This window comes from Gymnoscopelus braueri, assembly GCF_963280865.1.
Source record: "Gymnoscopelus braueri genome assembly, chromosome: 11".
NCBI classification, from domain to species: domain Eukaryota; kingdom Metazoa; phylum Chordata; class Actinopteri; order Myctophiformes; family Myctophidae; genus Gymnoscopelus; species Gymnoscopelus braueri.
In genome coordinates, this window is record NC_137613.1 from 53,773,876 (window position 1) to 53,801,386 (window position 27,511).

General features: G+C 41.0%; 1 protein-coding gene across 2 annotated transcripts; it reads left to right on the top strand.

Annotated features, from left to right (window-relative positions):
- Positions 1-4,184: 4,184 nt before the first annotated feature.
- Positions 4,185-16,101, top strand: LOC308094687 (uncharacterized protein). Of its 2 annotated transcripts, none has more exons than XM_080441458.1 (5): positions 4,185-4,637; positions 7,566-8,462; positions 9,759-9,862; positions 12,122-12,391; positions 13,493-16,101. In XM_080441458.1, the coding sequence occupies exons 1-5, from the start codon at positions 4,364-4,366 to the stop codon at positions 14,228-14,230; spliced, it is 2,283 nt and encodes a 760-aa protein (XP_080297584.1). In that variant the 5' UTR covers positions 4,185-4,363; the 3' UTR covers positions 14,231-16,101. The 2 variants fall into 2 exon arrangements, with proteins under 2 accessions (XP_080297584.1, XP_080297585.1); XM_080441459.1 differs by having other exon boundaries at positions 7,623-8,462.
- Positions 16,102-27,511: the final 11,410 nt, after the last annotated feature.

The window sequence follows — 27,511 nt, forward strand, 5'->3', positions numbered from 1 at the left end:
CCTTGCACCACATTTGAAAGACAATGTATCTGCTTTATTAAACAGAATACTGGCTTTCCTGTTTAAAAAAAAGTTAAAGCTCTGTAGTGTGATCATTGCTAGAGCATGGGTCTTCAACAGGGGGTCAGGAGTTGGGACCCGACCCCTAGGAGTTACTACAGGGGGACGCCAATTATTTTATTTATCTTATTTATTTTTACATTAACAACTTCCCTTTTCTGGGGGAACATTGACCGATCTACAAGCTTATATATTGACTATTTTGGCAAAGGGAATTGGTGTCGAGGGAAAAAAGAGCAGAGCCAGTACTGAGAGCTTAGCGTAAATGTCACAAATGTGAAATCACATTAACAAAAAAACATTTTTTTACCCAACAGTGGTGATTGTGCTGTCAGACGAGTTTGTCTCTGTCGGGTGAAACCTCATATTAGTCTAGGACCTGGCTAAGATATGTATGCACTTAATTTAGGAGAGAATATCTCAACTGTTCTTGGCTAATATGACCCCAGGGAACAACTTAGGAACTGTGACTAATTCTCTATCCGGGACGAAATACCCGAAAATGACCACGCCCTTTTTAAAATGACCATAACCGGTGCACTACTTTATGGCTCTATCTGCTAAACCGTTGGAGCTACAGATTTACTGAGGTGCTCAAAATGTTCAGAATACTTATGTTTAGGGAAACATAGTAAAGTGTAATATTTCTAATTTGATATTTTATGACAGAACAGCAAAAAACACAAAATAAACTGCCAACATATTACAGTCCAGGGCTATAGGAATAATTGTGTGTGAATCAGTCAGCACCTAAATTGATGTAACCCAGGGCATGCTCTAATGATTTAGCAAGGGTACCTGAGCCAGCAATGCTCTGGGTCATCATTGTGGCCAAATCCAATATGGCCACCACCTGAAAAAGGTTTTGGCTAAAGTTTTTGAACCAGATGAGTTATAAATGAGCAAACTTGGTGTCTAAATCATGTTTTTTGACAATTAGAAACATGTTGGAATGCTTATCTTTATGACTGGGTGTGGCTGGACCTCTATTTTGCATATTTCTTTTCATTTTTGGCAAACTTGGTGTCTACTTTATGCCTTTTGAGCATTAGAAACACATGGAATGCTCATATTTATGATTGAATCCATCTAGAGCACTCTGACTTGCTTATAACAAATATGGCCACTATACCAAACATGTTATGTAACATAAAGTTTCATCCAGATTGAGTGTATACAGTAGTTGTAGGAATGAGTTAAGATCAAACTGGAGAAAACTGTAATTTTATCAAAACAATATAATATGACTATAGAATCCAAAGGATACAGCAACAGCCAGTACAGTATGCACATCAATGCTTAGCATAAAGTGAATACCGTAATTTTCGCACTATAAGCCGCACCTGAATATAAGCCGCAGCAGCTAAATTGAATGATTTGTACATATATAAGCCGCACTGGACTATAAGCCCCGTGTGTAAAATCCATAGATTTAGGAGGTCCCCTAGTGGCCGTTAGCTGTAAAAATCCATAGATAAGCCGCACCGTTATATAAGCTGCAGGGTCGAAAAATGGGAAAAAAGTCGCGGCTTATAGTCCGAAATTTACGGGTACTATCATAATAGTCAAAGGTGTATGGAATTTGAACAATATGTTCAAATTAGAATCAGAAAAGTGAATTGCTAAACAACAAATCATTGCTAGGAATGTGTCTTGGTGTTACTACAACAACAGAACAGCTCTGCAATAACTGACATACTGCACCACACACACACACACACACAGTTGCATGTGCTCAGTCCTTTTGATTCCTCGGGGTGATGACTGTTTTTAATGTCCCAATCATACAACATCTATATATCGAGATGCAACAGACTCCAGTTTTGCAGCATTTGCTGTGTCCACTACATGACTTTTGCAGCCACAGTGGAGGAGGGGATGGCGCAAGCTTTACTGGCATCTACAAGATGGGTCCAGTAAGGTTCCCAGGTACATGCTGAATTAGTGCAGCTTGGGTGGGAGGAATTTTCTCAAGGGACCTGGTACCATTTGACCAACATCAGCCTTCCCTGACTATGGGAAAAGGAGTGCAGGTATCTCAAAGAAACTCTGGTCACCCTTACTTTGTTTGGAGCCTGAAAAGATCGACTTTCCATGTCCAAAGATTAGTATGAGTATGAATCCTGACAATGGCTTTTCTCAGTCCCTTAAGAACATTCCTCCCACACAAGCTGCACTGATTCAGCATGTAGAAACTGCTGCAGACGAGCTCCTATTGGAATCAGACAACCTCCGTCCAACAAAATATCCCAGATTTCAAATTGGGCTGGTACTGGGACCATGAATAGTGTGAACCTTACTGGACCTATCTTGCCAGTAAAGCTGTTGCTGTTGTAACACCAAGACCATAATGTGATGTAGGCACTATTATTGTAAACAATTCTATACACCTTTGTACTGTATGATATCATACTAGTCAATGGTGTATAGAACAGTAATACTATATAGTATTACATTTTATGCTGAGCATTGTTGAACATACTGTATTAGCTTTAGCTGTAGGCCTATCATCATAGGAATTAGTTCTACTGTTAAATCATTCTTGTTTCAAAACAATTACATTGTAAGATACATTGGTTGTTTCATAACATAGTGGCCATATTTGTGATAATCAAATTAGTGTCCTCTAGATAGATTAAATCATAAAGATAAGCATTCAAACATGGTTCTAATTGTCAAAAAACATGATTTAGACACCAAGTTTGCATTCATACAGTAGCTCAAAATGTGGTTCAAACGTTATAGCCAAAAACTTTGTCAGGTGGCGGCCATATTGGATTTGGCCACTATGATGACCATGAAGGTCGCTGGCTCGGGCGCTCTTGCTAAATCATTAGAGCATGCCCTGGGTTACATCTGGGACAAATGTGGTGCTTTTAGATTGATTCGCGCAAAAATATCCCTATGGCCCTGGACTGTAATACGTTTTTAGCGGTTTCTTTTAGCTGTTCTGTCATAAAATATCAAATTAGAAATATTACACTTTACTATGTTTCCCTAAACATAAGTATTCTGAACATTTTGAGCACCTTAGTAAATCTGTAGCTCCAACGGTTTAGCAGATAGAGCCATGTTGGAAGTAGTGCACCGGTTATGGTCATTTTAAAAAGGGCGTGGTCATTTTCGGGTATTTTGTCCCGGATAGAGAATTAGTCACAGTTCCTAAGTTGTTCCCTGGGGTCATATTAGCCAAGAACAGTTGAGATATTCTCTCCTAAATTAAGTGCATACATATCTTAGCCAGATCCTAGACTATATGGATTGAGGATTCAAATATATATATTATTCAAAAATAGCAAAAGTAGCAGATCTGCAAGCTCGAAACGTGTCGCTTTGCACCATGTTTTGAGCTTGTAGATCTGATACTTTTGATGCTCGCTGTAGTATGATCAAATAGGACGTTAATTTACAAAAAAAAACACAAAAAGTAAAAATATGGAGATAAGAGGTTTATTCTGCCTGACAGCAACAGGAAGCTGTCTATAAATTCAATCGAAAAAGTTGAATATGAAGATTTTTTATTATATGTAGTGGGGGGGGTGTCTAGCTCCAATAAGGGGTCCCTACCCTTAACAATATTGAAGACCCCTGCTATTGAGAGTTGGTTCAGTAAGGGGTCTCCCAATCCCTAGAACTCTTCCAGTTCCAATTGTGTCTCCATCACTCCATAATTTTATCCTGTATGAGTGGTCTCTCATAGAAATACTAGGTATCCGGACCTAGGTATCCTGACCTGCCTGCCTGCCTGCCTGCCTGCCTGTCTGTCTGTCTGTCTGTCTGTCTGTCTGTCTGTCTGTCTGTCTGTCTGTCTGTCTGTCTGTCTGTCTGTCTGTCTGTCTGTCTGTCTGTCTGCCTGCCTGCCTGCCTGCCTGCCTGCCTGCCTGCCTGCCTGCCTGTATGCCTGTCTGTCTACTCTATCTATCTGGGTGCACGCGCGTGCGTAAAACATTAGAGTAAGTCAAGTTTATCTTTCCCTCCAGCAGGGGGCGGTGTGAGTTTATTCTCCTTCACAGGTCTTTACTCTTTATTCAGGAATCCAGACGTTGTTGTTGTTGTTGTTGACCCGGAAGCGAAAGTCGATCACGTTGTTTTTGTTTTCGTTCCCGCGGTAGAAACAGCAGTTATAGTGGCAACAAGGAAAGTTTATTAGTTTATTGGTAAAACACGTTTCAGCTACAAGGCAATGCAATGTGCTTTACATGAAGCATTCAGCTTAGGAAACGCAGCATAAAAAAATACATTTTAAATAAATACATTAAAATTTTAAAAGAGAGTTTTAACAAAATAGTATCTGTCCTGTGAGATGCTTCAGATCCCTGTCCAGGTCCAGAGCCTCAGGCTGGATGTGAGGAAGAGGATGCAGGGAGCCGCTCGAGACGTTGATGAGGCCATGAGGAAGAAGAGAGGAAGAGGGGAGAGGATCAAGTGCGTGGTGATGAAGGTTCTGATGGAAGCGGCTGAAGACGTCCTGGAACTGTTCCACCTCTCTGTGCACGAGCTGGAGGATACGCTGGACCGCCAGAGGGCGCTGCTGGACACGCTGCTGAACCCGCACATCACGCTGTACAGAGATTCAGGTACACTCAGTGGTGGAAAGTAACTAAGTACATTTATTTAAGTACTGTAATTAAGTAACATTTTGAGGTGTTTGTACTTTACTTGAGTATTTCCAATTTCTAATACTTTTACTTCTACTCCACTACATCTCAGATGGCAAATATTGTACTTTTATTCCACTACAATTATTTGAAAACCTTAGTTACTAGTTACTTTTCAGATATAAATTATGATATTATAAAACATACATTAACCACTTTAGCCCTATTTTATACATAGGCTATTTGAAAATAGCCGATCTACCAGCTCGACGCGTTGTGAACTTGTAGATCTGCTATTTTCAAACATTTTACTACTTTTACTTTTGGTACTTTAAGTACATTTTGATGCCAATACTTTTGTACTTTTACTCAAGTGAATTTTGAATTCCGGGCTTTTACTTGTAACGGAGTACTTCTACATTGCAGTATTGATACTTTTACTTAAGTAGAAAATGTGAGTACTTTTTCCACCACTGGGTACACTCAGTACATTTACATGTTTCAACTAAACATGTGCCGTGTTGCACGTTCATTCCACCTAGGCCGGTGCCCAACTCGGGATTGATTGATTGATTGATTGAATACTTTATTTAGAAGTTTGCTGAGAAAAAGCACATTTTAAATACAAGGTCAACTAAATAGGATTGAAAAAGCCCATGAAAGCTTAACGGCTCGTTTCAAATGGGGTCCTTATGTACTCAATTCATAGTGACTTTAAATGGCAGACACATGTATATACACTGCTTTGCAGAACATCATATATACAGTTTAGAATTGAAAAATAAGAAAAACAAAAATATGTACAGTACAAAATTCGAAAAGGAGGGGGGGGGGGTAAGTTATGACTTTTACAGGGCCAGTTTTGAATTGCCGCTTCCTGAAGGTTCTTTTAGGGCAGTTTTGAAGGTGAGTAGGGTTTTACACTCCTTCACTACTTTTGGTAGTGCATTCCACATTTTTGTTGCATAGCAGGAGAAGGAATTCAACCCCTTGTTTGTGCCAAATCTGGGCTGGACGTGGTCGGTGGAGCTACCTCTGGTGTTGTGATTGATTGTGGACTTCATTTACGTTTTTGAGAACAATGCAAATATCCAATGCATTCTCAACCCTGTTAGTGATGGGTCGTTCGTGATCGATTAGTTCAAAAGAACTAGTTCGTTGCCTTGAACATGAACAGACTAGTTCACTTCCTGAAACTGTTACGTTCACGCTTTCGTTCATGCCCGCCGTCTCCTCCCCCCTGTATACAGGACGGGAGGGCGGGCTGTTCCCACGACACACAGCAGTGCGGTTGAGTTGTTTTTCACTTGACAATAGCGCTACTGAACGAATCATTTGAACGAATCATGTGAACGGATCATTGCCGTGAACATGAACAAAATTGTTTGTTCACTGAAATTAATGTTTTTTCCCACCACTACACCCTGTTATACCCGTTGTCAGAGTACCCGTTGTACCCGCCCGCCTATCTGTCTGTGACTGTGTCCCTTTTGTGCCCACATATAGCCTCGCGTAGCCAGACAATCACTGCGTGGATATGAGTCTGGTGCTTCAATGAGGAAGTTTTTTTTCCCAAGGGGCGGGATCAAAACAATGGCCCTCGACGCAATTGGTTAGACCTACAACAAACTACCAATTACAGTCTCCCATATTTGAATACTGGACCCTGATTGGTCACCCACGTCTTCTGGAGCAGGAAATGGATTCTCTATGGAGCGGTGCCAGACCCAAATCGCAGAGTGCAATTTGTTTTTGCACTCGCAGAATCGTCTGGTCCCAGGCTAGCCCACATATGTAGATATCTGTATCTGTGTGTCTGCCATTATATGGCCATATGTGCTTTCCCATATGAATACAAAAGAAAAAAAACACATCTAATAATGGCCATTCAACTCATTTTGTTTACATTTCAACCAAGGAGCCAGCTTCTGAGTTGTAAATTGAGGTTGTATAGGAAGTGACAGTTCATATGAATGGCCTGTAGTTTAGCTGTTTTACACCTGCTGGTATCAGAAATAATTACTCTCCATTGAAGCGGGTGGGTTTTTGCCGAACTTTAGACTATGTTATTACCTCAATAAACATGTCATAAATACTATATGCTTCCAGTCGTTTTTCAATCATCATGATACGTGTTTTGGTAAATTATGGTCCCATTTATTTAAAAAATTGATGATAAAGTAGGGTATGCTGTAGGAGGGGCGTGGCTACTTTGTGATGATTTGATTGACAAGCTACACAACCAATAGCACTAATTCCCCACCCCCGCTCTGGTCCCAACCAATAGCATTCATTTCCGCGCTCCAGATAAAGAAAGATGGCGGAAATTGCTTCATTTACGGTCTGTAGAGTCTATGGGCTGTAACTTTGTCCATCCTTTTTACTGTCTATGATTTCAACACATCAAATTGCATATTTCATAATGTAATGTGTTTTTATCATTTTCACGTTTAATTCCTTCAAGCATCCATGTTTTCTTCTGAAGTTCAGAAATGACCTAGTTATGAAAGTAACAAGTTCCCAGTTGTCGTGAATGCAGCATTACTATAATTAAATCAAAAGTATTTTCTATTTTGATTTTATACTGACACACATGATACACAGACAACACACCTCACATACACTGAACTAACATAGTAATACATGGTACATTCTGATTCTATGTTTGAAAGGTGGTTTACGTTTGTACAAATATAGTTTATTATAAAATTGCTGTTCATATACTTGTATCTCTGCTTTCCCCTGCCCTCACCTGATTGGAAACATTTGAGTAAAACCTATAAAGACAAATGAGTAATGCTACAAAATGTTAATGCTAACTCTCTCTCTCTCTCTCTCTCTCTCTCTCTCTCTCTCTCTCTCTCTCTCTCTCTCTCTCTCTCTCTCTCTCTCTCTCTCTCTCTCTAGACTTACAGCCATATCACAGCTACACACAAACTACCAATGAATCCCCACCTTCACCAGAACCAACCGATGACTGGCAATCTCTCCCAGAACTAACCAATGACTGGCCATCTCTCCCAGAACCAACCAATGACTTCCAACTTCATCCAGAACCAGCCAATGACGGCCAACCTCATTCAGAACCAACCAATGACGGCCGACCTCGTCCAGAACCAACCAATGACAGCCAACCTTGTCCGGAACCAGCCAATGACGGCCAACCTCCTCCAGAACCAACCAATGACAGTCAGCCTCGTCCAAAACTAACCAATGATGGCCAACCACCATCGGAATCAAACAATGAGAATCAACCTTGTCCAGAACCAGCCAATGACGGCCGACCTCCTCCAGAACCAACCAATGACAGCCAACCTTGTCCAGAACCAACCAGTGATCAGTATGAAGCGTTGTCCCCAGACAGCGTTGAGGATGATGATGATTATGGTGATGATGATGATGATGATGATGATGATGAAGATTACGACGGTGGGGATGTTACGGGAGAGAGCGAGGAGGAGAGTTCAACATTAAAGAGTTCAACATTAAAATCAAAGTCGGTCGACGGTCGACAGAGTCTGGAGACGGGAAACCAACAAGAGGAAAGTTCGTCTTCGTTGCACTTCTGCCTGGTGTGCTTCCAGTCCTTCCAGAGAACAAACATGCTGCTCAAACACGTCAGGAAGGCGTGTTGCGACGAGACGCAGTGTCGCTGCGGGTTCTGCGGGGAGCTGTTCCCGTCCAACGAGGACCTGAGAGCTCACTTTGACGCTCACAGGGAGCGCATTAACTCCTGCAGCATCTGTGGGAAGTTGTTCCCAGATAGTTATCATCTGAAGAAACACGTCAGGGAGGTTCATTCAGGTAAGCCTACAGTGCGATAGTGTATTGTTTAGAGACTGATGCTGGGTTCTTGGTTTTCCTGTGATCCATGTAAGTCCATGTAAGTCGCCTGCATTATTCGAGCTAATTGCAATTATTTTGCATAATCGCTTTCCGTTGAAAATGTATCGCACATTTTCAAAAAATAGCTGATAGAGATGCGCGGATCGCGGTTTTAGCCGCGGTTGCCGCAGTTAACCGCAGTTTGGGTGGATTTGGGTCAATCAAATATAATTATTAATTCATATTGGATAAACCGCGGGTGAAATAATGCGGGAATTAAATTAATGATATCAATCTATAGGCCTATAATAGCTTTTAAAAACCACTACATTTCACCGTGTGTGCGTTTGTAGTATTTTAATATTACGTCATTTTACACCAGGCACAAAATAGCCGCTCACAACATGTTGCTTTGCAGGCAGCCAGTGTTGCCAGGTTGCGAGAGAAATAAGTAGCCAGGTCTATGAAAACAAGCCCAAAACAAGTGCCAAACAAGCCCAAAAGTCGCAACACAGAGCATTGTTTTTGCTCTGTGTTTTGTTTTCACTGTTTCTTTCTTTTTCTGTAAAGCACTTTGAGCTGCATTTATGTCATGAAAGGTGCTATATAAATAAAGTTTATTATATTAAAAGTCGCTTATAAAAAGCTTATAAAAAGCCGACATGGCAACAAAGTGGTTGAAAGCGAAAGTAACTGAATGAAGACGTTCGCTTGTTGTTACCATGGTTGTGGATTGTATACAGTCACTGCATCGCGACAGTGGTGAGTAACATTGTTTATAAGAAAACTAACGTCAGGAACATAACAATTATTTGGTGCGGTTGGTGCGGATCTATAAATAGGATGATTTAAGTACCGCGGGTGGATGGTGGATGGATAATGAACTTGTTAACGCGGATTTGGGTGACAAAAAAAACCATCCGCGCATCTCTAATAGCTGATCTACAAGGTCACAACGTAAGGCACACTGTGAGCTTGTACATCGGCTATTTCCGCTATTTTTTTAATATTTTGAAAGTATAAAATTATCAAACGCATGGGCTTTTTTTTTTTTTTTTTCTTGTATATTTAGGTTATTTGTCATATCTGCCTGGTGCAATTTTTGTTTACAAAGCCTAAAACGGATTCTAAAACAGAAAGAAATAGAAATGTCATTTTCATTCATGTGGCTGAACGTTCGATGCCAAAAAACGCAATTCAATCATTCATCACAAATATTTGTATGACAATTAAATGTCAGCTAAAATGTCACGCTTGTGACGCCTCTGCACACAGGAAAACCGTTCAGTTGTGAGGAGTGTGGCAGAACATTCAGCAGGAAGGCCGGCCTCAGGCTCCACATGAAAGTTCACCAGGCGGAGAAACCCTACCAGTGTAAGGTAGGTTCCATTTAAACCCTACCAATGTAAGATAGGTTCCATTTAAACCCTACAGGTCCAATGGGTCTGGTCTTTAACCTATTTAGACCTGAGGCCGATTCTAAAAACGCCTTTCTAAATCCTGACCTAAGTTTTCTGAAAAACTTCAAATATGTATTCAAAAATGTCAACAAATGTATGTTGCTATATACTGTACATAGCAACAATAACCCCAAAAGGGGTTCCCGTCCTGAAAGGTATAGTTACAAATAGGGGTTCCCGCCCAAAATGGGTTAAGATACTCAATGGAACAGTGCCTATGAAGGCACCTGTAGGTAACTACTCAGAGCCGTGTTTCCCAAACACTGGGTCAGGGCTCGGGACCCATCCAATAAAATAATAATAATAATAAAGTATATATGTGTAAAAATAATAATAATAATAATAATTAATATTTGGGAAAATAGCAGATCTTGTAGATCGCCCATTTTCACTATTAAAGGAGTAGTTCACCCCCCCCAAAAAAAGTGTATTCATATTTTCTATCAATTACACACCCCATGAAGCCTTGAATTCACAGAGATTAGTTTTTTTGTTGCATTCCTAAGCCAATAATTTGATGATCAGAGTGTCCAGTAGGAGACTCAAAGGGGCTCCATTGAGAACTCTGCCAGTCATCAAATTATTGGCTTAGGAATGCAACACAAGCAAACAAATCTCCATGAATTCAAGGGTTCATGGGGTGTGTAATGGACCCTTCGCTAAGCCCCACCCACTCAACTCTGTCACACCCAGGCCTGGCAAGCTCTGCTTCTCACCCATTGACTTGCATGTTAAATGACGGCTTTTCCCCTTAAAAATAATCGATCATTTCAGGAGCTATAGCTTCAAAATCTCTTCTAAATCTAGTCAACAAGGCCCTGCAGTAGGCTATGCACTGGAAAAATGTGCATGACATTATTTCAATAAACTAAAAACACAAAAATGTTAGAGGGAGTAATAGCCATGGACTGTCACGACCGTCATGGATGAACTTCAACCTGGTGTTTGCACTTTCTCCATTTACGGCATCTACAGAAAGGTTAATATTTCAAATATAAAGTGCTTATCCCATGGCCACGGATGTTACATTTATGTACGGGCTCTCAGAAGTACCCGTATCATCCGTATTGTTCAATAAAAAGCATTTTAATCCGATCGGTGGCCATTTTCTCCATTTTGCTTTCAACTGGTTGGGAGGTGTATTGCACTCCGGTACATTATAACTATGAGAAAATGGCCACCGATCGAATTAAAATGCTTTTTATTGAACAATACACCGTGCATAATTGTAACATCCGTGGCCATGGGGTAAGCACTTTATATTTGAAATCTGAATGTTTATGTAGATGTACGGACCGGACCGTAAATGGATAAAGTGCAAACACCAGGTTGAAGTTGATCCATGACTGTAACAGGAGTTTTCATGTACAGCACGGTAAGACTACAGTAGCAGTTAATAAATAGACAAATAAACAAATTAATATACTTTAACATGCAGAATCCAAAACAGGCAGCGCTGTGATTCTGAATTTTGTTACGATTACGGTGATTAGTATTATTGACACCACCTGGGCGGGTGAGTCGTGTAACTTTCCCAACGTTAAGCTGTGTATGTGTTGTTCAACAACACAGCCCTGCAGCCTTGCAGTTTAAGTGCAGATTTCAGCTTGGGAAAAGCACCCACCAACCGTTTTCTGGGTACGTGGAATCTGTTGCTGGTTCATAGTCACCATTGTGTTATCGTGGTATTCCTATTCTTGCTATGCTCCTCCGACCCTAAATTCTAAATTCAGCACGGCCATGGGGGAAAACGTGGTGCTACTGTGCTGCCACCAAAATGTGGAATGCGCTTCCAACGGCCACTCAAGATCTTGACTCCCTATCCACACTAAAAAATAACCTAAAATCATGTCTGACCTCTATCTATCTATCGCTTTAAAGCACAGCTCAAGACCTAGTTCCTCACTCTTGCTTTTAGTTGATTGTTTAAATCTCTGTGTTGTTATTCATGTCCTCACTGTTTTTCCTGATTCAGTGCCTTTTTTAATATATATTGTTTATGTTGTTTTATGCTTTTGCTTTTTTTATTGCTTTATGGTTAAATTATGTGTACTTTTTCTGTAAAGCACTTGTGCTTTATTCTTGCTCTGTAAAGCACTTTGAGCTGCATTTCATGTCATGAAAGGTGCTGTACAAATAAATAAAGTTTAATATTATCTATCTATCTATCTATCTAAGGTGTGCAAGAGATCGTACTACCACTGGCACTCTCTGGACAGACACGCCAGCGTCCACTACAGGAACCGACACGTCTGTGCCGTCTGCAGGGAAGAGTTCCGCGCAAGGGAAGATCTGGTGCGGCACCAGAGGATCGAACACGGTCCCAACAACAAGGAGCGGCTGGAGACGCGTCGCTCCAGACCGCTCCCCGCTCACAGGTGTAAAGCCTGCGGAGACGAGTTCCACAAGAAGCTCGACCTTTTGAAACACGTGAAGAGGCACGTGAAGGTAAGGCCTGCCCGTCACCATTATAACTTATCGCCCGCTCGCAATTGTTTGAGATAATCGCGGTTATTTTGTAGTTTGTAGATTGGCTATTTCCACTATATTTTGATCATTGAATGAGTTTTAACTTTTGGGTTTAAATTGTATTGCTTTTTATGTTCTTTTTATTATGCTGTAAAAAAAATTATGAGGTATTGCTTTTTATTTTTATTTTATGAGGTCTTTATGATTTGAATGGAATGGAAAGCACTTTGGGTCAACTTCTGTTGTTTTTAACCTATTAAAACCGGGAAAGCATCAGTGTGTCAACAACTTTAACTATTATTTTATACTTCAAAAATAGCACATCATAGCACGTCACTTTGTGCCGTGCTATGATCTTGTAGATCTGCTATGTTTTGAAAAATCTTTTTAACTCAAATATTTGCTTCTGGGGGTCCCTGGAACAAAATATTTTGAGATGGGGGTCGATGGCCAAATACATGTCATTTTGGGCGTCCTTGACATGACAAAAATTGAGAACCACTGATATAGTAACATAAGATTGACATTGTTTGAATCGGGTCGTCAGGTCTTAACTCTTTGACTGCCAGAGTATTTTCAACAGAGCCAAACAGTGAAATACGTCAAACCGGATGTGACGTGTTCTCAGATTCTCCGATTGCAAAAATGTACGATGTGATACTTGACGGCGATGACTGTTCGTCACCCAGACTATAGATTATAGAAGTGGACCTCTCCGTTCGTATTTTATACCGTGTGAAAAACTGTGTGTTTCCCTATTCTGGCCGAAAATGACCGTGGAAAAAAGAAGAAAACCGGAAACGGAATCTGCGTCATAAAACCGGATGCAAGTATGGGTGAAGTAAGTGGAACTTGAATCCTAGAGTGAAACATTGCAGAATAGCGCGATCAGAGATTAAACAATGAACGCGCGGCGCGTCTAACCCGTCGACGGCCAACTGGACAAACTAGCAATTGACGCGTTATCGAGTCAACCGCAGTCAAAGAGTTAATGGGTTAAATGTGCTACACACGTAAAGGTGACTTGACATAACAGGTTTATAGGTGTAAAGATCTAAAATGTTTTCTTTTTGTGTCAAGGAGTCGTCGTCGTTGCGTTGTGGTCTGTGCGGCCATCAAACCGAGGACACACAGAGTCTCTCGGCCCACCTGCAGTCCCACAAAGAGCACGTGTGTGACGTGTGCGGGAAGGCCTTCGGCCCCGGCGGCGCTCTAGAAGCGCACATGAGAGTCCACACTGGAGACAGACCTTACAGCTGCCTGGAGTGCGGCATGTCTTTTAAACAGCAAGGAAATCTGAACACGCACATGAAGATCCACACCGGCGAGCGGAAGTTCGCCTGCAACGTCTGCGGCAAGGCTTTCCTCCAGAAGCAATCCCGGGACACGCACCGGAGGTTCCACAACAAAGAGAGAGCCTTCCTGTGTCCGGTGCGCGGCTGCGGCAAAGGGTTCATGCAGGGCGTGGACCTGAAGAGGCACGCGTTGACGCACACCGGGGAGAAGCCCTACAAGTGCGCCGTGTGCGACAAACGCTTCCAGGCCAGAAGATCCCTGAACATTCACATGAACACTTACACCGGAGACCACACTGCTACGGAGAAGAGCAGGGGGAGGAAACGAAAGACCGGAGACCACGCTGTAGAGAACAGTGGAGACAACACTGCGAAGAAGAAGGTGAAAAGAAAGAAAGGAAGTATGAACATTGACTCTAACACTCACGCTGGAGACCATAGCGAGGAGAAGACTGCGGACAACGCCACGGAGAAGAGGAGGGGAAGAAAACGAAAGGAAGGCACAATGAGAGACCTTTGTTAATCCCAGATGGCTGCTCGGATAGTTCTGATGAGCGCTTGGTGGGAGCGGGAACAGTTAGGGGTTAAAGGGATAGTTCACCCTAATTCTATCGATTAGTCACCCCATGGAGACGCAGCCAATAATTTGATGACCAACGGACCGGTAGGCAGTGGTTCCGGTAGGAGACTCTTAGTGTAGATTTCATCAAATTATTGGCTTAGGACTGCAACAAAAACAAAAAAAATATCAATGAATTCGAGTCTCCATGGGGTGACTAATCGACATTCTGTCATTTTGGGGGTGAACTATCCCTTTAAGTGTCTGGCTCAGGGACACTTTGACACGTAGACTGGGGACCGGGATGCGAACCGGGAACCTTCTGTTTCCGAGACGTCCTCTCTACCCATTCAGCTTTCATGATCATGAGGGTTCCTGACTCAAAACCACTGTAAATAGGTAGTTCACCCCCCAGAAAAGACCCCCATGTAGCCTTGAATTCATGGGTGGGGGGTTGTTTTTGTCGCATTCCTGATCTAATATTCCAAGATTTAATTAATTTAAGCAAATAGGAGGCCATGGCAAAACGTTATAAAAGATCATATATAATAATAAACAACTACTGTCCTGCTATAAGTGATACTTTTAAATGTAGTTTTGCTCTTAAGATTGGCCTCCTATTTAAATTTATTACATATTGGAGTATTATTTTTGGAGTGAACTACCCTTTTTAAATGAGCTGTGTAGATGTTTAGGGGGTGGGGGTTGTAGTTTTCTGAATGTCCCCAAGTTGTTGACAGACCTCAGTGCACCGAATCACACACAATGTACCTCCATTTGAACCATACTGTTGGAAGTGGGGTAGTTCACTCCCATCCTGTGGGAGGCGATGCTGAGCCGTTCTTGTACAATGTCAACCAGCTGTGAATGACCAAGGATTATGTAAAGAAGGAGAGGGCAGAAACGCCACTTTCTTGGTTCGCTAATCCCAGCTGTCAGATTGGTCTCAATGAGACTCAATGAGAGCCAGCAAGACCAGCTTATGAATAAACACTAGCCTTTAATGATTACAACCTTGGTCAGATAATCGATTCAGGAAAATAAAAGAAGACATAATCACACATTTTCTGGGCTGTCTAGCTTGGAAACCTGACTAATCTGCCAGAGTGAAGACTGCCCAGACAGAAACTGACTCTTTAAATACATCAATAAAAGTATACTGTGTGCACAAGAGATCAGAAAGGTGATGTGATACATCTTCTTTTATTACATGGCTTGGTTGAATGCTTGATTCTGATTGGTCAATCACTGAATTCAGCTGTGTGTTATTTTTGAATGACCACTGAACTCAATTAGACTATAGAGCACCTGCTGCGCTGCTTAATTTTTGCTGTATTCAACATGGCAGCCATGTAAACAAACGCACAACATCATCAGGAGACCACAAGGGGAGGTAAACTCAATGTTCCCACAGAAAGGAGGTGACGTTCACTGCCAATTCTTTCTCCCCTTTCCTCCTTTGTACATATATTAGTGTTTTATATTTGTTGATGATGTGTATTATTGTGTTATTTTTAGGCCCACAATGGAAACAAGTCCCCAGGACTTTTTTGTGTCATCCTTTTAGCCCAAATGTCTGACTGTTAATTTCTGACAATAAAGTATTAGTAAAAAAATAACTTGGTGATGAGCAGGTAGTTTTCTCAGTGGATTAATGATCCAGTATGTTGTGAATGTTGAACTGTAAAGGTCCTTACACACCGGGGCGATTTTTTTCATGCGAATAATACGTTTTTTTTTAAAACCTTATAAAGTCAATGCAAGCTTCCACACCAGTTTCGCGGAGCGAAAAAAGCGTCTTTTAATTATTCGGAACGAGTCCGAATTTTGCTATTATTCGCATATTCGCCGGTGTGTAACCGCTTTAAGACTTTACATTTTAACGTTTCTTTATAAATAACCTGAATAGACTGCTAGATTCTATATCCACTAACACCTCATCTTTATTGCTAATATTCCACACTAGAAAGCAGGCATAGAGGCATACATGATGATCATTATTCCATGTTACTGTTCAGAGCCAGTTGTATTGACATTGTAATAAAACCAAGCAGAAATCCAACCAATATTTGGGTGAGTCTGAATATATAGCGCTGACTTTGGGGATTGTTTGGGATTATACGTAAGTTCTTAGACATACACAAGAATACTTTGACCACTTTCGCCTATTTATTTATTTCAACTATTTCAACCTGGCATCCCTATTTTGGGAAAGCCCTTATAGACAAAAACAAAGGAACAAAAGAAAAGTCATAAAATGTTGATAACAGCTGATACACGGCAGCACACAACGTGTGGTGATGCAACACGTGACGGGAGCCTGTAGATCAGTTGTCTTCACCATTTTTAAGTACAACAACATGGGGCTTAAGTGAACTTGACAATGAGGTTTATTAAAACAACAATGAAAAGGAGACATGGAAAAGGAAAACACCAGCTCTGCTCGTCGCTTTGATGTGAATTGTCCAGTTTTAGAACATTTTAATAATTGCTCTGTTTTTCTGTTTAAAACATGTTTTTTGTGTTATTGCTTTGTTTTAATATATATATATATATATATATATATATATATATATATATATTCGTTTTTTTTGTAATCATCCTTAGTTTTGAACTCTGAACTTGCTCCTTCACCACACCCCCAGAACAACACTGATAATTATTATATAATGATGATCTTTGACTGGATATGAGAAAGGTTGACGTCTTCCACAATAGCTGCTCACGTAAAATCTGCAACATCTTTTGGCCGAATAAGATCTCAAATGAGGAACTTTATAAGAAGACAGGCAGCTTGCATATTATGTCCCTTGAGATAAAGAGACCCAGGTTCAGATGGCTCGGTCATGGTGAGGATGCCCAATGAAAGGTTACCCTAAGTTGCCTTGAGATGGACCCCAATTGGGAAGAGAAAGAGAGGCAGACCATAGAACACCTGGCGATGGAAGGTGATGATGGAGCTGAATGAGATGCGTCTTTCCTGGGACGAGGCACAGGCCAAAGCACGAGACAGGGCTCAGTGGCAGTGACGTATATCTATGATTGCGGCCAGTGGTGTAAAGTAACTAAGTACATTTACTCAAGTACTGTACTTAAGTACAATTTTGAGGTACTTTTACTTTACTGGAAAATGTCCAATTATACTTTTAATTCTACTCCACTACTTCTCAGAGGCAAATATTGTACTTTTACTCCACTACAATTATTTGAAAACTTTAGTTACTAGTTACTTTGCAGATATAAATTATTACATTATAGAACTGTACATTAACCACTTTAGCCCTATTTTAAACCTTGCCTATTTGAAAATAGCCGATCTACAAGCTCACAAGCTTGTAGATCTGCTATTTTCAAACATGTTAGTACTTTTACTTTTGACTCTTTAAGTACATTTTGATACCAATACTTTTGTACTTTTACTCAAGTACATTTTGAATTCCGTACTTGTACATTATTGATACTTTTTCTTGAGTAAAACATTTGAGTCCTTTTTCCACCACTGATTGCAGCCTGATGGAAGGACATTTGAATAATGTAAGAACAAAATAAGTACACCTAAGAGTTACATGTTTATGATTATGCACAACAACTTATAACAAGTTTTATGAAGTATTATAAGTGCTGGTCATATAATCTCAGTGGAACAGCACATTATAACCATAACCTATAGTCAATTCTAAATGGTATTTGTTATATGTTATTACGCATAATTATAAAACATTTATAATGAGTGTAGCTCGTATTTACAGCATCTTGTACTTGCCTTTATTCCAATCAGGAAATGTGTGTGCGCACATGTTTGCTAAATGGAGCATTATGGGTGATGCTGGTCAATGTAAACAAAACATCTCACTATCTTTTATGGGGGTCCCTGGCACCAAATATTTTTGGTCCACGGTCAAATATATGTTAATTTGGTGTTATTGACCTTGAAAACGTTTGAGAACCACTGTCCTAGATCAGTGGTTTTCAACCTTTTTTCATGTCAAGGTCCATTATTGTTTCGGCATTTGAGCCACGGACCACCATTTGATGACATTTAGCCTCTCAGACCCCAAAACTATTTTGCTATCGTTGGATAAGATTTTGTCCACAACTCCATACTGTATTGATGTGGTACATTAGGAGAGATAACAGGCAAACGTTGATCAAAATAACAATTCCTCTACATTCTCTAATTGTGTAGACTTCCTGTAAATTAAGTGCAGATGTTTAACAATGATTTAACTCTTGAGAGCGGAAAATGAAACCATTTCATTTGACACTCTCAAGAGTTAAAGATCTATAAGGGTCCATTTGGTTACCAACTCTCCATCATTTAGCTGGGGACCACCTGGAACCCCCTCAAGGACCACTGGTGGTCCCCGGACCACTGGTTGAGAACCACTGTCCTAGATGATAAGAGGCCACCTGCATGGTGTTTACAGAGTGGAAGGAGAACTGCTCAGCCAAAACACTGGATCAGGGTCGTCTGATTACATTTTGTATCCTTGGAGTTAACCTTGTATCCTCTGTGAACTTTAGTTTTCACCGACTTTCACATGAGAGGGTCTTGTCTCCCGTTGCCTCCTCTGGATTAAGGTTCGTAGCAGTTGATGGTAATTAACGATGAATGAATGACATGACATTTTTATTTTCGTGTCATGCCACCATTTTGGCCCATCCCATAAGGGATTATATCAATATGACACATTACTCAAAAAGAAAACAATCCTTCCTGTTGGCATTACATCCTGGCTGTACATACATACCACATAGATAACATTGCATAGCCTACCTACAGTATACACATGAACAAATAAGACCCTGATGATTTACGACGTAACTCGACCGGCGCTGAGTCGGCTGAAACAGACTTCGCTTGATTGATAGGAAATAAGATATTTTTTTTGCGTGAACTACTCCTTTGATATTAGGGGCTGTATAGTCTGTTCTCACCAAGCGGTCCGAGTGGTCCGCCTCGCTGGGGGCGAGCGTTACGCGCCAAGCAGGATGAGTGGTCCGCCGCTGCGGGTGAGCGGTACACAGAAAAATGGGGGCGAGTGTGTTTTGGGGCAAGCGATCCAGTTACCATAGACATAGACTATTCAAAATAACGGACAAAGTTAGCCGTGACATCACCCATTGGTTTCTACAGATCCGTTTCGAAGCCACTATTTCAGCTAATTCAAACAAAAGAGAAGAAACAAAATCAACATATCTACAAACAGTTTACACATGGCAAAAGACCAGCAGATACAGTATATGTACATGAGGTTAGACATAAGATGTGAAAGTGCTAACACATTGGTAGGTCCACAGGGAAAGTAAAGTCTGCACAGAGGAACATATTCACATGAAGGGAGGAAAAACTGCCTGTTTCAAGTAAAGTGCTGCACTGATCAGGCCTTGTTCAACAGTGGAAGCTGTTCAGTCTTGCCCTTGATACTAGCCTACGGTAGACCTCCTTGCCTGGCTTGTATGCCCTGATAATTCACACACACACACGCACGCACGCACGCACGCACGCGCACACACACACACACACATACATACTATGGGGCTCCGTTAGTGCCACGAGGGGCGCATGACGCCTCCTGTGACCACATGATTTTTTCTTACGTGTGTGTGTGTGTGTGTACACGTTCGTTCTGCGCGTGCACTGCACAAAAGCACGCGTTACGCGCTGCAACGCGTCGTGTACATTTACGCGTAAGCTACATGCGCTACAACCTGTCACGTACATTCACACGTAAGCACGCGTTACGCGCTGCACCGCGTCGTGTACATTTACGCGTAAGCTACATGCGCTACAACCTGTCACGTACATTCACACGTAGTAATAATAATAAAAAATAAAATAATAATAATAATAATAAGGGTAATAATAATAAGGGTAATAATAATAGTAATAATAATAATAATAATAATAATAACAATAATAATCCTTTATTAAATAATGATACTGCCCAAGATATTGCCTTACTAATGTAATAACGCAATAAGGGTAATAGTGTAATAATGCAATAAGTGTAATAGGTGTAATAGTGTAATAGGTGTACTAATGTAATAGTGTAACAACGCAATAGGGGTAGTAGTGTAATAGGTGGAATAGTGTAATATTGCATTAAGTTTAATATGTAATAGGTGTAATAGTGTAATAGGTGTAATAGTGCAACGTGTGTAATAGTGTAATAGATGTAATAACGCAATGAGGGTAATACTCTAATAGTTGAACAGGTGTAATAGTGCAATAAGTTAATAAGTGTAAAAGTGTGATAGTGTTATAAGTGGTCACATTCACCCAATTCCGCCCACATCCACCCAAACCCCAACTACTTCACTACACTTATTGCACTATTACCCTATTGCGTCATTACACTATTACACCTATTACACTTTTTACCCTTTCTACACTATTATACCTATTATACTATCACACATATTGCACTATTACACTATTAAACCTATTACACTGTTACCATTATTATGTTATTACACTATTACACTATTAAACTTGTTGCATTATTACACCATTACAATTATTACACTATTACACGTATTACAACATTACCCTTATTCCGTTAATATATCATATAGCAGTCACTGGGTACCGGCCACTGGGTGCCAGGCAACGGCCCCGGTCGACCCGCCAACAGCCTTTTGGTGAAGAACCTGGGCTCGGTCCACCTCTATATTTTCATGGTATGCAGAGACTGACTCACGCATAGGAAATACATTGCCTTTTTCTCCAAGTCCTCAAACCAGCCAGGATGTGGAGTTGCGAATGAGAGGAAAGTGTCTTCCTCCTCCTGCCACTGCCCCAGTTTAGGAGACACCTTCAGGCATGGGAAGACGTAGTCTATATCCTCCTCCCACAGGCCTAGCCTGGTAAACCCTCCCTCCGGAAATCTCATTTCTATTTGATTCCTGGAGTGAAATCAAATAGAAATGAGATTTCCGGAGGGAGGGTTTACCAGGCTACCACAGGCCCTCTGTTGACCAGTTCTCCTCCAAGAAGGTGTTCAGGTGTGGAGGAAGACTCATTGACTTCCTTAACGATCTGCTTTAGCAGCCTAGGCCAAATGTGGACCCGCTGTTGTAGGGTCTCAAACGGCACCAGCAAGTGTCCCAGCTTAGTACAACCGGGTTCCCTGAGAAATTTTCTTATGCACACCGAGGACAGAGTTCCGACCCAACGCAAGCCACAGCCACATACCAGTTGTGGCATCAGTGTCTCTAGCAACTTTTAGGAGTCTCCAAGCCTCCAGAATGGACTCATGAATGGTGACAGCCCTGGCAGATATGCATTGTCTTCTGACGTTTCCCGATACAAATATTCAATTCATTGGTGAGAGTCAGTGTAATGTTTTTTTTATTTTACAGGAACACTGCAATTAAATTCTGGAATCGCATCTTCTCATAGGAATATGGAGAAATATAACACAACTGCTCTGGGATTTGATCTATAGGTCCAACATGAATCCAAGGATTTTAGTCAGCTAATTAAAGATGCTATTTCTCAGGGTGTCAAAAATGACAAAGGCTGATCAAACAAGTTGAAAATAATTTATTCACCAAATCAAATTTCACACAGGGAACTTTCTGACCGAAATTGAAATATAAATTAAGCAGATTCGTTTGAAAACAGTATCGGTGTAACAATTGAACATCATTCTACCATCCGGATTTGAACTAGAGGTGTCGGTTTCATGGTCCATCTCCTGTCATGGTGAGCTAAGCAATCGCAAGAACAATTTGTTTTGTCCGTATTTCAACAATCAAATCATTGACACTTAATAGAAGGGCGAAAGCAAAACGGAATGGAATGGAACACCTGGCGCGGGTCGGACCGAGAGAACCCCGCAATGCCACACACACACACACACACACACACACACACACACACACACACACACACACACACACACACACACACACACACACACACACACACGTTGTTTATGTAGGATGGACAATCATGTGATCCATGTTTTATATTAAAATACATTATTTTGATAATGATTTTATGATTTTCATTTTAAAATATGGACTGACAGTCCTATAGCTATAATGTCCATAGAGAATATGTCCCCACCTGAAAGATGCTTATTAAACTTTATAGCCTAACTTGCCTGGTACCATGCATGCTTCATCTTACCATCTAAAATTATATTCCTTGGCTTGCAAACAGCCAAAAAGTGTGTAGCCGATGAAACACAACGGCTTTGCATTGATGACACCAGGTATAAGAAACTCATGAGCACACTGGCCAATACAAACTAATAGGCGAGTGCGCTCTGGTGCGCAATTTCCGCACTGCTGCTGTCCAATGTGTCCAAATTCATCTTTAAATGCCCTGTTTTCAGCACTGTCACATATCTTTTACACATATCTTTTATACTCTTTATACCAGGAGTCTTCAACGTTTTCAGGCCAAGGACCCCCTAGCTGAGAGAGAGACGAAGCAGGGACCCCCTCTATATTGTATAAAATTGTGTTTCAGATTAAACTTTTTTTGTTTACTTGGTCTGCTCTTTTTTCCCCTCTACACCTATATATCTCTTTGCCAAAAATAGCCGATCTACAAGGCGTTGTGAGCTTGTAGATCTGCTATTTTTGGCTAAAGTTCTCCTCAGAAAAGGGATGCCAGGGTTCAAGTGGTTAAGGTAAAAAAAAAAAAAAGATAACACACAAAGATTTGGTGGACCCCCTGTAGTAACTCTGAGGACCCCCTAGGGGTCCCGGACCCCCTGTTGAAGACCCCTGCTTTATACTTTTGGATAGTGTCATTTCTCTTGTTAACTAGCAGATTAATGTTTAGCGATCTCAAGCAGTCTGTCTCTCTCAAGTAGCAGCTGCAATCCATCCAGTAACGACCAATTTATGCTTCGACGTACAACGGTCAGTGCATGGTGGGAAAAGTACTCAGATATTTTACCCAAGTAAAAGTCTGGAATTCAAAATTGAGTAAAAGCACAAAAGTATTAGTATCAAAATGTACTTAAAGTACCAAAAGTAAAAGTACTAATATTTGAAAATAGCAGATCTACAAGCTCACAATGTGTTGCAATGCGATGCATTAGATTGGCTATTTTCAAATAGCCTATGTAGGCCTATAAAATAGGGCTAAAGTGGTTTTATAATATAATAATTGATAATAGCAAAGTAACTAGTAACTAAAGTTTTCAAATGATTGTAGTGGAGTAAAAGTACAATATTTGCCGTTGGGGTGTAGAAGTAATACAATAGTAGGCCTACTGAAAATTGGCAATACTCCAGTAAAGTAAAAATACCTAAAATTTGTACTTAAGTGCAGTACTTGAGTACATGTACTTTGTTACTTTATGACAACGGTGTTGCGCCCCGAATATATTCAATCTGCGCTGCAGTGTGAGCTTGTGGATTTGCAAAGCGATCCTGATGAATCATGCTTAATAATGTGACGTTGCAGCCTACGTCTGGCATTGCGGGGTATAATGAGAATAAAAGTAAAATCATTCAAATTATTGAATGATTATGATGAGGACGGTAGGCTTTGCTACATGGTCAGTCTTGGAGGAGGGGGGGGGAACCGCTGTTTACGGTTTATTATGCCACCTAATAGCTTACATTTTGATTCATTCTCTGTGACTGTGAGAGTATCACAAATGTGTGACAAATATAAGGCGTTCTGTCTTGACTCTTGGAGTTCCAGTACATTTGTTAACTATCCATTTCTTAAATTAGCCTTTCATTATGTTCTGGCCCGCCATCTAATGCTTTAGAAAAAAAACGTTCATGTTGGTGCACCCTTCATAGTTCTTAAATCCATGAATTTTGCAAAAATGTTGCAAGGGAAGTCTCTGTGCCAGCCAGGATTATTTTGTTCTTCGTCGCACAATGGTTTCGAGTGGTTAACATTATGCGATATTAGCTGTAGAATACAACTCTCGTAGACGTATTTACGATTCTGACGTTTTCAATCTACGAGAGTTGTAGGGTTCACCCCCATGGACACAGGGACTTTCTGCACTATGCCCCGTAGACACTCCAAACATGTACAAATTGAAAATAAAGGTGCTTACCCCCACGCAGCAAATGTTAACTATCGCTACGGGGTAGTAGTTTAATGTAATAATCCATATCTTTCAATAAAGAAGTGTTTAATGCCGACTGTGGCTGATTCTGTCGGAAGTTCCCAATGGGCGGTAGTGACGCGCCCATCTGGTGAAACCCGGAATTACACTCAATGTAAACAGGAAGTAAGCGAGGGTGAAACAATGGCATTCGGCCATAGACGGCATTAAAACACTTCTTTATTGAAAGATATGGATTATTACATTAAACTACTACCCCGTAGCGAGAGTTAACATTTGGGGCATGGAAGCACCTTCATTTTTTATTTGTACATGTTTGGAGTGTCTACGGGGTATAGTGCTGAAAGTCTCTGTGTCCATGGGGGGTGAACCCTACAACTCTCGTAGATTGAAAACGTCAGAATCATAAATACGTCTACGAGAGTTGTATTCTACAGCTAATGCGATATACAAGACCACAAGTAGCCTACCGCGAATGAGACGCGTTGTGAGCTTGTAGATCTGCTCTGATGCGGTGCACTGTGTGTGTGTGTGTGTGTGTGTGTGTGTGTGTGTGTGTGTGTGTGTGTGTGTGTGTGTGTGTGTGTGTGTGTGTGCGTGTGCGTGTGCGTGTGCGTGTGTGTGCGCGCGCGCTGCGCTGCTCAGGAGCGCAGCTGGCTGTTGGAGAAAAACACTGAATTGACATATGAAAATGTTGCCTTCAAAGATTGGTGTGGATAATGTGGGAAGGGTCTAATTATTTTATATTGATCTTTTTTGGGGTCACATTATTATATTTAGGCCTATCTTTTTTTAGGTCACATTATAGATTAATATGGAACATGAACATCTCGCCATCAGATTGGATTGCCATGTCTATCAGGCTGTCAGACTGTCTGTCTGTCTATCTCGAGACAGAAAAACAGAGAGACATGATAGTATTATAATTTTCGGGGAACCATGACTTCATCACAACCCATCAATCATCATTGAATGAATAGGCACTTGGAGAGAGGGAGAGAGAGAGAGAGAGAGAGAGAGAGAGAGAGAGAGAGAGAGAGAGAGAGAGAGAGAGAGAGAGAGACAAGTGCGTGTCAGATAAGTGGCAGGCCGGCAGCGGACCACGGACTAAACATCTAAGGCCTATAGGCTACACATGAACATTTTGCAAGGGCTGTTCTGGTATATACTTTAATTCATCAACGTGATGAAAGCGACCAAATAGGCTATTTCCATGGTGGACACCAGCCTAGGGTTAGACTTGCACAGCAGTTCATTGTCTGCCATTGTCTGAGAAGCGCAGTGCTGATCCAATAATACAACTCATAATGACTACAGGCGTCGAAATTAAAACCTGTCCCATCCATAGAAGCCAATCTATAATAACGCATAACAATGAAGTAACTGGAAATCTGATTTCCAGTTATATTTATTCCCATGATTTGCTCTTAGGATGAATTAAACCCCGTATTTAACCAGGTCAATCTAAATGAGATTAAAGTTTATTATCTATTACATTAACATTGTAAAACGCATATGAAAAACACACCAATGGGAGACAGATTCTATAACACTTTGAATTGTATCAAAATGTGTGAAATCGTTATCTAGACGAGCAGGTGAGATGTGGTTTCGCTACTTTTTTCTTTCTGTTTTTCCTCTCTCCTTTTTGAGAGAGAAGGATAATTGTTGCGCTCTGCAGTCATGTAACACAGAAGTAATACCTCTATGGCATAAACGCATATGTTTATTGTTGTTGGAAGGGAGCTTGGCGCATTTGGGGAGCATATAGGCATTTGAAAACATGGTCACAATTGGACCCGTTGGAAAGCCAGAGCGGCACCATTGATTTGACACCATAGGCTATACTGTACAGCTGTTTATTGCCTTGAAATAGAAGATTATTTAAGAGAAAATACTAGGGCTAGGCCTACATGTTACTGATGATAATATATTTGCAATGATGCTAAATGAAGCAAATTCGTGTCAGATCAAAGCCACGTACGGTGATGCCCTGCACCATGCACTCTGCTTAAAAGCCGCTGTTGCTTAATTGCTTTATCAATGGATATTGATAGAATATACAGTGATGAGCTGTACACGAAACAAAAGCTAAGGTTCCAAAGAACTTAAAATTGATTTGATTTGAGAGAGCTCTAAGTGTTAGAAGACACCCACGACCGCCGAGTTTTTGGCACCGACCGCGCCGTGATTGCGTAATTCCTTGCGTAATTCATTCATATCAGGAAATAATGAAAGAATCCAGCCATGGGCCAGATAAACATACAAAGCTTAGATTTCACGGATTCTGGCGTTCTTTTTATTTTAATTTTTGGTTATGATCTGACTGAGTATTAGCTAATATAAAAATCGCCTCGAACCTCCGGAAAAAGACGAGAAGAGTGCATGGCGCGGTGATCAACCAAACCCGATGTTGGAATCATACTGTACAGTTTATAATTGCCTTGAAATAAAAGATTATTTGACAGAAATTAATACAGCCTATATGTTACTGATGACTTGGAATTAAATTTTATTGCAATCAATGCAATATTGATTGCAAAGGACAGGATTCAAGAATGGAGACTTGGAGAGGGACAGCGCACCTTCTGTGCGTAATTGCAGAAAGCCACTTCATAAATTGAATCACATATCAGGAGAGGTAACTGAATTAATTAATACAAATATTTTATTTTTTTTATTTTAAGACTTACACGTGCATATGAGGCGTTCTGTGCAGGGCAGAGTTATGTCACAAGGGCACACGATGCGTTATGTACAGAGCTCAGTTATGTCACACGGGTAGGTGAGGCGTTCCACGCAGCGCGCACCAAGGTGGCACAGCACCCACTCATCTCTCCGCGCCTCGCCTAGTCGCGTGACCAAATAAATCATGCGTGCGTTGACGCGTGCCTTTGCTACAGACGCATGAATCTACACGTAGACGTGTTACCTGTAGGTCAAGATGCAGTGGTTGCACTGTTACGCGTGAACGCGCGCGTGCACGTGTTCCCATTGTGAGTCTTAATGGGAAAGTACACTACACGTCTATGCGGTTCTGTGCAACACAAAAAAAAAAGTACACGATTACAGGACAGGGGGTGTGCTTACGTGGCACTAATGGAGCCCCATACTCACACACACACACACACACACACACACACACACACACACACACACACACACACACACACACACACACACACAC

Coding starts and splice junctions, on each gene's coding strand:
- LOC308094687 (XM_080441458.1), top strand. CDS start 4,364: ATGCTTCAGATCCCTGTCCAGGTCCAGAGCCTCAGGCTGGATGTGAGG. Junction 4,638..7,565: donor CACGCTGTACAGAGATTCAG/GTACACTCAGTG, acceptor CTCTCTCTCTAG/ACTTACAGCCATATCACAGC. Junction 8,463..9,758: donor CGTCAGGGAGGTTCATTCAG/GTAAGCCTACAG, acceptor CTCTGCACACAG/GAAAACCGTTCAGTTGTGAG.